The sequence below is a fragment of the Charadrius vociferus genome, unplaced genomic scaffold (assembly GCF_000708025.1).
Source record: "Charadrius vociferus isolate BGI_N301 unplaced genomic scaffold, ASM70802v2 scaffold55, whole genome shotgun sequence".
Taxonomy (NCBI): Eukaryota; Metazoa; Chordata; class Aves; order Charadriiformes; family Charadriidae; genus Charadrius; species Charadrius vociferus.
The window spans coordinates 3710955-3722890 of record NW_009648444.1 but is presented as its reverse complement, the minus strand read 5'-3'; the positions used below and the strand labels follow the sequence as shown (position 1 = coordinate 3722890).

Here is an 11936-nt window from a genome sequence, read left to right as displayed (position 1 = left end):
GTATTTATATATATATATATATCTGTATGCATATCTGATGGACAAAAATGTTCATATGTGTTTGTTTTTAATCAGAGTTGCTGTGAGAAAATACGTGAAAATGTAAGAGTGCAATATCCAGCATTCCTTTATATAAGTGAGCGGCCACGGTCAGATATGGAGGTTGTCATGTATTTTGCTTGCTGTCTTTCAAAGGTGACTTACAAACATTATTTCATTGGTGAGATTAGTACCGTTCTAAGGGAGTAACATTCCCTGTGGCTCAGAAGGCAGTAGAGGGGTATCATCTCACATTACCTCCTGCTTCTGACTTACGTTACTGTCAGTCCACTATAAGAGTTTAAGTGAGTCTAAAGTATTTTAGGTTCTCCTTATGAGGCTGAATGTCATTCTTCTTGACTAGAAAGTAGAATAGTCTTAGAAAGTGTAACAATTCACCTACTTATGCATTTAAAATACTGTTTTAAAATATTGTTGGCTAAGCTGAATTTAAAATACGACATTAATTGTGTCATTTATGTCAGTAAAATACTAAAGGATAACACTAAGATGGCATCATGTTTTGGTATTATGATTTTATTTTTTTTTTGTATGAAGCTGTTGGTAAAGGAACTTTCCTTTTGACTTATGTTTTCATTTGCATTTTATACTTTCATTATAATTTTCTGAAGGACTAATGGGAACATATTTTAATTTTATAGAACCCTGGTGAAATATTCATTTTGTTGAAAGATGAAATAGATGATGAAACTCTAGAAATTGAATTCATAGCAGATAATCAACGAATTAGGACACAGCCAGCCTCTTGGAATAAGATGGTCAAGTACATGAAAGCCTTAGGTAAGAAAAACATTCTTTACCTTTAAGTAAACAGAAAATTTTGGACTCCCTTCACTTTTTCTGATAACTAGTTTCACTTCCCACTATTTTGTATGTTTCCTCTACATGGGTTTTGCACACAGAACATTTATTAATAATGCAGAGAAGCAAGGCCTTCTGATTTATGGGAAACTAGGTCCTATTAGATTGTTTTTGTGTCGTTAAATGGTAGGTGGCAGTCTTAAAATGTCATTGATTAGTCACAGATTAACATTCTTCAAAATCACTGCCATAAAATGCAAAGCTAATAGTCTTTTCTTATTACTCTAATACTAAAATGTTTCATTTTATATTTAACACAGTAAATTTAGTTATACTCCTCTTTATAATTCTTACAGACGCAGGAAATAATTTATTTTCTTTGTTCGTGTCCATGCCATTTCTCTGTATCACTAAGTTCTGCTGGTTTCTAATGACTTTTTTCAACTGCTCTATCCATAACTAGTTGCCAACAGTTTCAACTAGTTAACAATAGTTTCTCATGGGAGATCTGTACAGATTTAAGGGCCACACCTATCCCCACTCACTTGATGTGAGTTAAGAATTAAAAAAAACTTCACCTAAGTATTCAGTGTAGTTTGCTATTCCACTGAATGCTGTGAATTCCCAAAGGAACTTAGGTAATAATTTATTCAGAAACCATTGCAATACAACTTTAGATAGGAAGAAATATATATATATAGGCTACAATTTTCGACAGAAGCTGCGTTTTGGTAATTCTGTGGCTTTATTGTCATCCTGAACACTGTCCTGAGACAATGGCCACATATGACCTGAGAGTTCTTTATTACTGTGATGGTGCAGAGAGTTTGTTTTTAGTGACCTGATTGGGAGGTACATGACCAACAGGAAACTTTCATCTGTAATTGGATTTCGGAGAAGGAAAGCTGAAATCCTCATTCACAGATCTTAAAAGATTCTTCCAGAATTACTCTGTGAGAACATTGTTATCACAGGAAGATTTCTGTAGTGAATGAAGAAATAAAATATGAGCAGTAAATGAAATATTATGAAAAATTTGGCAGAGCGCTGCAGACCAACTTTAGTTTTGTTTTTTATACCATTTCTATTTAATGCTTCTCTCTGTAGGCTTTTTTCTGTTTCAAAATCTGGAAAAGTTGGAAGTTTGGGAGCACCCTTTTAAAGAAAAAAAAAATAGTAATTCTGCTGGCCATATTAGTCTTCTCTGGTTTTGAGGGTTGCCCATTTTTATCGCTCTTTTGTGGGCAGAGTTAGAATTTTAAGAAAACCGCGCTAGTGCTGGTATGGTACAGCAGGATGCCTGGCACAATGAATACTAATGAATTATAAAGTGTGCTCATAAAGAGGGCTCATGCTGCATACACAGAGCAAGTCATACTTAAGTAACAGACCGTACAAATGCCTCTTTCCTTTGCTTTTCACTAGGTAAACAACTGGAATGGAAGTAATTATACTGCAATTTCTGCAGCCTAGTTCAAATCCAATTTTGAGAACCTTGCCTGCAATTAAGAAAAGAGTTTCAAAAGATGAATAGCAATTCCACTATTTGTAATAAATGAACTTTTCCTTAATTGGTAGGCATAAAGGAGCTGATTATAGGTCATCAGTCTATCAAAGGGAAGTTGGAAATTTGAACCATACTGTTTTCATCTCCTTTCTAACATAAAGCAATACAATACCTTTGTTTTATACAGATTTACAGATATGATTTTTAATGCAGCTTTTTAATCTTAGACTGAAAGACCTGAATAAAAAACTGACTATACTGAATCATCTGTGAAATGCAAATCCAGTTTATTGACTTCATCCATTTTCTGTGATATTTTCCTGTTCTTTTACTCATTCCCGGAGACCTCTGGTCTGGGATTGTAAAATATTTTCAGCTACTGTTCTGATTTGTGTTTTATAAGATTTTCCTGCCGGCCCTGTATATGTAAATGTCTACTGTGGGGGAGTCATTAAGACCACAGCGCAGATCGAGTACTATACTGCACTAGAGGAGATTGAGCACATTTTTAAGAAAGTGGCTGACCCAATAGCTTTAACTTGTCAGGTAAGTTGATTTCTGCATTTTTAATTATAAAAAAATGGAATATAAGTGCCAATATGAGCTAAGAGATAATACACTGTGCTGTAAAGACTTCTTTTGATTGCACTGTAATGAATAATGGCTCAATAATAGGCTCAGGATTACAGAGGCCTATCTTTGAGGTGTCTAGTTGTAAGCAAGTCAGGAAAGTGAAAATAAATTTTCTATTTTTTTGTTTTTGTTGAGAGAGTGATGTAAACATCTGTTGTGCTGTATATGCCCAGTGAACAACATCCTGAATTACAGAGGATGGAAATAATAAGAAACAGTAGCGATGTCCCTTTCCATTGAAAGTGTTCTTTTTAATAAGTTTTAAAACCAACAGAAGCAAGTAATCTTAAATCACATTGTATTTGGAGGATTATTATTCATTCACCAGCAAACAGGATTTTTCTGTCATAGCTTGTATGGAGGACAGTAGGTTGCTATTACATAAAGTCCATTTACAGCTGCTGAATTATCGTTCGTGTGGTTTGCTGGCTGCCATGCAGATTCTTTGCATATATTTGGAAGAATTCAGGTTTTGAGCTGAGTTTCAAATCAGCACAGCAGGCTGCAGTGCTCTTCAGCATGTCCTTTGCCAATGGCACATACAAAATAATAAGAAAAGAAAGCATCTATTAAGAAAGGACAGAATCTCAAGTATCATTTGCTGAATGGTGGGTAGCCCAAGCAGACTTGTCACGATGTCTATATTGTAATTGCAAAGCCAGAACAAAAATAATAGTCTGTGTTTCCAGTGCAGACAGTCTCATTTTCCTGTGACAAATCTACCTTATCTACCACCTAAGGCATTACACTCATAATGAAAGGATTAATAAAAAATGATGTATTGCATTATTAGTGTTCTATTAAGAATGGGAGTAGATTCCTTCCAAGTAAAAGTCACTTCTGTTCTAAGACAACAGGCTGTTGCACAAGAAAAATAGCGCAACTCGAAGTACAAATGCGTTCTTAAAATGCTTCATTCTTTAGCCTGTATTTTGAAGGACATTGACGTAAGCTTCTAACAGGTTTCATTTAAATTTTATGCATAAGAAGTGTGTCATAATGATTAAAAAAAGTGTAATTAACAATGTAACCTAGATACCTACAACACACCTGGTATTTCAAGTGGAGAATTATTTGTGTTATTCAAGATTTTGATGGTTCAGTTAACCAGCGTGAGTAACATTTGGTAAGACACATGCAATTCAAATTATATTCAAATGCAAAAATAATTCTGTGCAGAGCAGTAGTGCACACCAGGAAGTACAGCTGTAGTGTTATGACTGTCAGGGATGTTTAAGAATTTCCTCACCTGTACTCATCTGGATAATAAGCAAGGGTTTAAATGAGGAGACGCTGTTTGCCTGCTCTTAATTTTATTATTTCCGCAACTGAAAAATTAATGTAGAGAAAACTTTTGTAATCGGGTAAGTTTTATAATCCACACAATATCATGGCTGCTCTGTAGGAGAGTATACTAATGGTAATTCTTTTCTAAGTGTACACATGTGTTGGAAGATTTGTCATTATACTTAGTGGTACCTGCTGGGCCATGGAGTGAGGTACGCCAGCTAGGTAGTTAAACTATTTCCACAAACTTTTAAATACTTTAAGCTCATGTAAACCTGATCTAATGGCAATAAGATATATCGTAAAGATGCAATTTACAGAGCATGATTTAACTTAGTCTTTAAAAATACTTTCACACAAGGAAAAGCAAAATAGACTTGATACTAATTAGAATTCCCATCAAGTTGCAGGAGTAGTAATAACTTTTATTTAACCAGGATAGTTAAAACCTTTGAAACTGTCAGCTTATTTGCAAAAGTATCCTGGGGTAACAGTGGTTTTTCTATGCAAAGTAACAATCAAACACAATGGAAAACAAAATTAAAATAAAATAGAAAAGCTTACAGCAATTATTGATCAAAGCAATATCACTCTGTGGTTCAAAGAAAAGTTCAAGATTTTCACAAATGCTTGCAATCTGAGAAGCATCTCCTTATTAAAGTTCTGTGATGAAAGCAAATTGCTACAGTAATGCATACCAAAGACACAATGCTTTGGTAAAATGCTTTAATTGTATTGTATATTATATTGCCAACCCTTCCAGCTACTTTGAGATGCTATCAGCATAGAGATTATTGTCCCCCTCTCCATTTTGTGCCCCAATAAAGCCAAACAGATAAACAAATCTGCCCAACACATAGGCTTATAGCTGTGCATTCATTCTACTGATGATAAAGTCATTTCATATATCTTATTGGGAGACCAGCAAAGTATGGTACTGCTGCACTTACGAATTCCTCTTTTTAGAGAGGAATTAAAGATTAACACTAGCCATATTTTAGATTAAATGTATTCTGAGATTTTTACAAATCATGTTTATGGGTGAAATTCTTTGCCACATCTGATAGATTGTAATTTTCTATGTTCCAAACTTGTCTGAATTTAAAAAGCATTTACCAACATTAGCAAGACATTTTACAGTCACAGAACCATAGAACATTTAAGAGTTGGAAGGGACCTTAAAGATCATTAGTTCCAACCCCCTGCCATGGGCAGGGACACCTTCCTCTACTCCAGGTTGCTCAAAGCCCCATCCAACCTGGCCTTGAACACTTCCAGGGATGGGGCCTCCACAACTTCTCTGGGCAACCTGTTCCAGTGTCTCACCACCCTCGGAGTAACGAATTTCTTCCTAATATCTAGTCTAAATCTACCCTCTTTCAGTTTAAAGCTGTTCTGCCTCATCCTGTCCCTGCAGTCCTTGATTAAAGAGTCTGTCTCCAGCTTTCTTGTAGGCCCCCTTTACGTACTGGAAAGCCGCTATAAGGTCTCCCTTGAGACTTCCCTTCTCCAGGCTGAACAACCCCAACTCTCTCAGCCTGTCTTCACAGGAGAGATGCTCCACCCCTCTGATCATTCTTGTGGCCCTCATCTGGGCTTGCTCCAACAGGCCCATATCCTTCTTATGTTGGAGGCTCCAGAGCTGGATGCAGTGCTGCAGCTTGGGTCTCACAAGAGCAGAGTAGAAAGGCAGAATCACCTCCCTCGACCCATTGGCCTCATTTCTTTTCATGCAGCCCAGGATGTGGTTGGCTTTCTGGGTTGCAAGCGCACATTGCCAGCTCACGTCCAGCTTCTGATCAACCAACACCTCTGAGTCCTTCTCCTCAGGGCTGCTGCTCTCAATCCCTTCTCTGCCCAGCCTGTATTTGTGCTTGGGATTGCCCTGACCCATGTGCAGGACCTTGTACTTGGCCTTGTTGAACTTCATGAGGTTTCCATGGGCCCACCTCTCAAGCCTGTCAAGGTTCCTCTGGATGGCATCCTTTCCCTCAGGCATGTCAACTGCACCACACAGCTTTGTGTCATCTGCAAACTTGCTGAGGATTCAATCAATCCCACTGTCCATGTTGCCGACAAAGATGTAAAACAGCACTGGTCCCAGTACTGACCCCTGAGAAACACCACTCGTCTCTGGTCTCTGCTTGGACGTGGAGCCATTGACCACAACTCTTTGACTGCAGCCATCCAGCCAGTTCCTTATCCACCGAGTGGTCCATCCATGAAATCTGTGTCTCTCCATTTTAAAGGAAAGGATGTTGTGCGGGACAGTGTCAAATGCTTTGCACAAGTCCAGGTAGGTGATGTCAGTTGCTCTTCCCTTTTCCACCAGTGCTGTAAAGAAGGCCACCAAATTTGTCAGGCACAATTTGCCCTTGGTGAAGCCATGTCAGCTGTCACCAATCACCTCCTTATTTTCCATGTGCTTTAGTATAGTTTCCAGGAGGATCTGTTCCATGATCTTGCTGGGCACAGAGGTGAGACTGGCTGGCCTGTAGTTCCCCAGGTCTTCCTTTTTTCCCTGTTTAAAAATGGGCGTTATGTTTCCCCCTTTTCAGTCAGTGGGAACTTCACTAAACTGCCACGACTTCTCAAATATGGTGGATAGTGGCTTGGCAACTACATCTGCCAGTTCCCTCAGGACCTGCGGATGAATCTCATCAGGTCCCATGGACTTGTACACCTTCAGATACCTTAGATGGTCTCGAACCTGGTCTTCTCCTACAGTGGGTGGTACCTCATTCTTCTAGTCCCTGTCTTTGCCTTCTGTGACTTGGGTGGTGTGGCTAGAGTGCTTCCCAGGGAAGACTGAGGCAAAGAAGTCGTTGAGTATCTCAGCCTTCTTCATGTCCTAGGTGACCAGGTCTCCTGTTTCCTTCCTGAGTGGGCCTCCATTTTCCCTGGTCTTCCTTTTGTCACTGATGTACTTAAAGAAGCTTTTCTTGCTGCCCTTGATGTCCCTGGCCAGATTTACCTCTCTCTGGGCTTTAGCTTTTCTAACCTGATCCCTGGCTGCTCAGACAGTTTCTCTGTATTCCTCCCAGGCTACCTGTCCTTGCTTCCACCCTCTGTAGGCTTCCTTTTTCTGTTTGAGATTGTCCAGGAGCTCCTTGTTCATCCATGCAGGCTTCTTGGCGTTTTTGCCGGACTTCTTTGTCAGTATGCATCGCTCCTGAGCTTGGTGGAGGTGATTCTTGAATATTAGCCAGCTTGCTTGGGCCCCTCTTTCTTCCAGGGCTTAATCCCACTGTACTCAAGCAAGCAGATCTCTGAAGAGACCAAAGTCTGCTCTGCTGAAGCCCAGGGTAGTGAACTTACTGTGCACTCTCCTCACTGCCCTAAGGATCTTGAACTCCACAATTTCATGGTTACTGCAGCCAAGACTGCCCTTGAGCTTCACATTCCCCTCCTTGTCGGTGAGAACAAGGTCCAGCATGGCACCTCTCCTCGTTGGCTCCTCTGTCACTTGGAGAAGCAACCAAAGCAATTTGAAGCAACCAAATAAATATTTAAAATGTAAGGAAATAAAGAGAGTAAAAAACGAAGTGTTTCTTTGCATAAGTTTTGAAAGAGAAAAACCTGAAAATTTATAGTAGAGTAGGAAGAGTTGGGATTATAATAGCTGAATCACAATGCTGAATGAACTTGCTAACAGAATATATGAGGGTAAGCGTTGACTAAAGTCCATGATTTTTTTTGTTCCCTCACTTCCGTATAATTCTGAATTAAAGAAACTCTCTTAGGGAGTTTGTGTTCTTCCATTAACTGAGTTTACAGACTGATTTTATAATTCATAATTAAACTTTTTCATAGTTAATTTTTTACTTTCCATCCATTTCTCATTCGGCATTCTGCTGAATTTACATGCTGTATTTTTCTCTCAGACTTTCTACCAAGTGCAACTGTTGATTCAATTACTTAGTTCTGCAGTTTCTTGGTACAGTTTACTTAGGTTTAAAAAAAAATAAATTGAAACTAAGGTCATATCCTTATTACTGAAATTGATGGGTTCGTGTTAGTTTGAGTGACTTAGAATATCTAGAGAGATTCAGGAAGTCTTTATGACAAACTTTGGTTGAATAATACTCCTATGATTCTGAGAGATTTGGTATCTTGAAGGATGTTTTATCATAGTCATCAAACAGGATTCCAGTTACAGTGGGTATTGAAAAAGAAGAATGAAAATAAGCTGCTGCCTCTTCTATGAAAACTTGTAAGAAATAGCTATATGACTTATGTGGTGATATTATGTATGTGCCTTTACCTGATCCCCAGAGATACTTCCTTTGCAACTGTATTTAGTATTTCAATCTTCTAAGCCACGTCAGCAGCTGTTTTTTTGAAATGTTTTTTTCTTTTCCTCTAACTATGAAATCTATATATATTCTATCACTGGCTAAAATTGTTAGAAATGCCTAAGTGATTTTTAAGCCTAGCCCATTCTCTTTGGCAGAAGTAATCTAGATATTGAATTGCATATAAAGTAGTATCTGATGTGTAAGAACTACTGAAGAAGTTCATCTTTATGTAAATGTAACCTTGTTAGTACTGCTAGAGCCAGTGAGAAATGTGTTGATTTACTGGCTGCATATGCTGTGTTTCAGTGGCACACATTTTCAGGGCTTTGTTAGCATTTATTAAAGAATGTAGATCATCTCATTCACAAAAGTAGCAAAATATGTGCTTGGTCTTTTCCTTTTTCGAAGATGGTTTTGGAAGCCCAGGTGTGATGGTCAGCACTTGGGGCTTCTCTGTTCTTCACAGCTGTGTCCTGTTGCTCTGAGAAGTGGGTGAGGGAATGGAGATAGTGACTACACCTGGGGAGGTGGTACTGAGCAAGGACAAGCTGCTGGTGATGACCTCTGCGGCAGGGAGAAGCACTTGCAGAAGGACCAGGATTGAAGGGAGGAGCAGAGAACAGCTGGCTGTGCTTCAGAGAGCATGGGAATAATTGCCTACAAACTCACCAGCTTAATTCTGAGCAGCTCCTGAAAAGAAGAACATGCCTGCAAGGACACAGGAGAAAGTAGTACTTTTACTTCTCTTCTGTCATGTTTTAAATCTTTATGCAGATAAAAGGTGGGCTTTCTCAAACTTTTGACTGGCTCGGTGTTCCCTTGCAGTGTGCTTAACTTTAAATACAGTTCTACTTCTGTTTGCTTTGGTGAAACTTCAGCAGGGACTTAAGGTGCGTAGTGTTGGTGGAATTTCTTAGGAAGATTTCATGGGCCTATAGAGACTTGTGTAGGGTGTGTCAAAATATGTAAATGCAGTATACTTAGAGTCTGTGAGCGCTCTGGAGCGGGAATGGGCTGTAGATTAAAAGTCTCTAACCTGAATTCCTTCTTGAGGGAGGTGACCTTTATGTTGGTATGGAGTTCGATAGTGCAGAGTTGTCTTCTTGCCAGTTCTGTTTCACTGTTATTTCTATTACTATCTTCAGATAAGTACTGGAACAGGGCCTCCTATACGCAAGATAAGACATTACTATAGACTTCTTTTTTTACAAATAACTAAACTAGATTTTCCTACTGTGTCGTTATTTTAGAGCAGCAGAACAAAACTACTTGTTATGATTCAGTTAACAAGATAGCTTGTTAAATCATTGCTTGAGCCTTCAGATTTTAGATAAGTAATTTGATTCACCAGCACTCTTAGGGTAAAGATAAAAATACATATGCAACAAATGCACTGTTTTTTTCTTTTTTTTTCTTCTTTTAAACAGGCTTTTAAATTTTCTTCTGTTGAGAAGCTAGACAGTGTCCTGACTTCGTTATTTGAAAGAAAAATATCTACTTACAAATTCAGCCCATTCCAAAATGAAGAAGAGCACCATCAACAAGCTAGTGAGTCACTTCTTCTATGCATTGATTTTTATTACTGATGCTATGGTTATTACTTATAAATGTTAATAAGACAGTCTTTAAATATTTAAAACCACTAGTGAAATGCAGCTATCCACAATAAAGACAACATAACCAGGAAAAATGGGGAAAAGAATGCTGTAAATCGTTAGTTCATGACTCAGTACCACATATTTATACTTGTCTGGATGTTCGATCAGCTTTGGATCAACTGCAAATTGACAGCTTTACAGCTTAGCAAATTTATACTTACAGTGAAAACGGGCAATAAAAGACATGAGGGTATGCCTGTACATTATATATTTTTTACTAATTGCTCTTCTGCCTTACAATTTAAACTTCACTTTCTCAAAGTTTGGTGACAAAAAAAGAAAATTGGAAGTATTTCTCTGTCTGAAGAGAATGGATGGCTTTTGGACTTAGAACAGCACTAAACTTCTCCATTCATTTTAGTACCTATGCACTTAATAGTTTGCGTTACTTCTAGCTAAAAGGTAGTTATATTATTTTTAATTAAAAAAAAAAAAGGCATCCCAGGGACTTAAAATAGGATTTGTCTATAAAGTAGACACATTATTTGCACAATTCTGTAATGTATCAACAAAAGCTACTGTTCAGTACCAAATGGAGGGTCCTGGTTGAATTCATTAACCACTAATTAAGGATTCAAATGGGTTTGCAATAAACCAAGAGTGTGATTATTTAGTTTGTGTCTTGAAAGGATCATTATGATGTTATTTCAGCTGTGTGTTAGACCTCAGCTTTTCTAAGAAACTTTTGGGGAAAAACAAATGCCAAGAAAATGTGTTTCCCTTCTGAAATACTATAGAAAGAAGTGTTTGAGTTATTGGCTGAGTCCTGTTTTGTGTACCTGGTCTATGGTTTTGAGAAAATAAACTCACTACATCCAAGTAAAACATAACACTTGCTTCTAGTAACCAAATATAGCCAGTTTTGAAGGTAGTTCTATCATGCTTCCTTTCTGTTTCAGTAAGGTTTCTTTGGTGATGGAATTCAACCCTCTGTACTAAATAAACACGATTCTACTTGTGTTCTAAAAATGAGCTTAAATGTGAGTCTAGGTTAGTGGAAGCAAACAAGTAGGGTGTTCAGGGAGGCAACTGTCCTTGACATTTTCCTGTGCAAGACTGCAGGGTGGGGGTGTATAGGACACATTAGAGAGTCATTCCTAATGTGAAATGTTTGTTCTGATGAGCAAAAGATTTTCTGCTTCTCTAGTAACCAGTTAGATTTGGGCACATTTTTGAATATTGAGAATAATGCTTACCAACCTGCAGTTCCTCCCCAAAAGGCCTGTGTAGTTCAAGAGCAAGTTGACTGCTTGTGAACATGAGCCTACTGGTGACCTTAAAACTAATTGGTTTGATGTCCAGTGCAACAGGAAAGTACTAGGTTAGATGCCTAGATTCTTCATGAAAAAAAGATGTGGTCACAGAGCTGGAAGCACTCAGAATGTGGGAGGCCTAGGCTCTGATCCCCCTTCTGCCTGAAAGGTGTGTAAATCCACATCTTTGACTCCCTGTAAGAGCATCCCAAACAGGCGTTAGATGTATCAGGTCTAATGGAGGACTAACGTCTCCTTGTTCAGCCGGTTTTATCTCATTTTTTTCCAAGTACCATTTTTTTTCTTCCAAAGAGAAAATGTCAAAGAATGAAAACTAATTAAATACTTCTGGGAAGGATAAGAAGCTATTGCACCAAAAGTTCTATAGCACTGAGATGAATTTTTCTTGCATCTCTGAACGGGCAGATGGATCGGCCCT

General features: G+C 38.2%; 1 protein-coding gene across 1 annotated transcript in view; it reads left to right on the top strand.

Moving 5' to 3' along the window:
- Positions 1-11936, top strand: part of BANK1 (B-cell scaffold protein with ankyrin repeats 1) — a 131211-nt gene that overhangs the window by 22071 nt on the left and 97204 nt on the right. The window contains exons 5-7 of the mRNA XM_009885531.1: positions 702-840; positions 2772-2914; positions 10014-10134. Of these exons, the coding sequence (XP_009883833.1) occupies positions 702-840; positions 2772-2914; positions 10014-10134 (403 nt within the window). The remainder of the gene's footprint in view (positions 1-701; positions 841-2771; positions 2915-10013; positions 10135-11936) is intronic.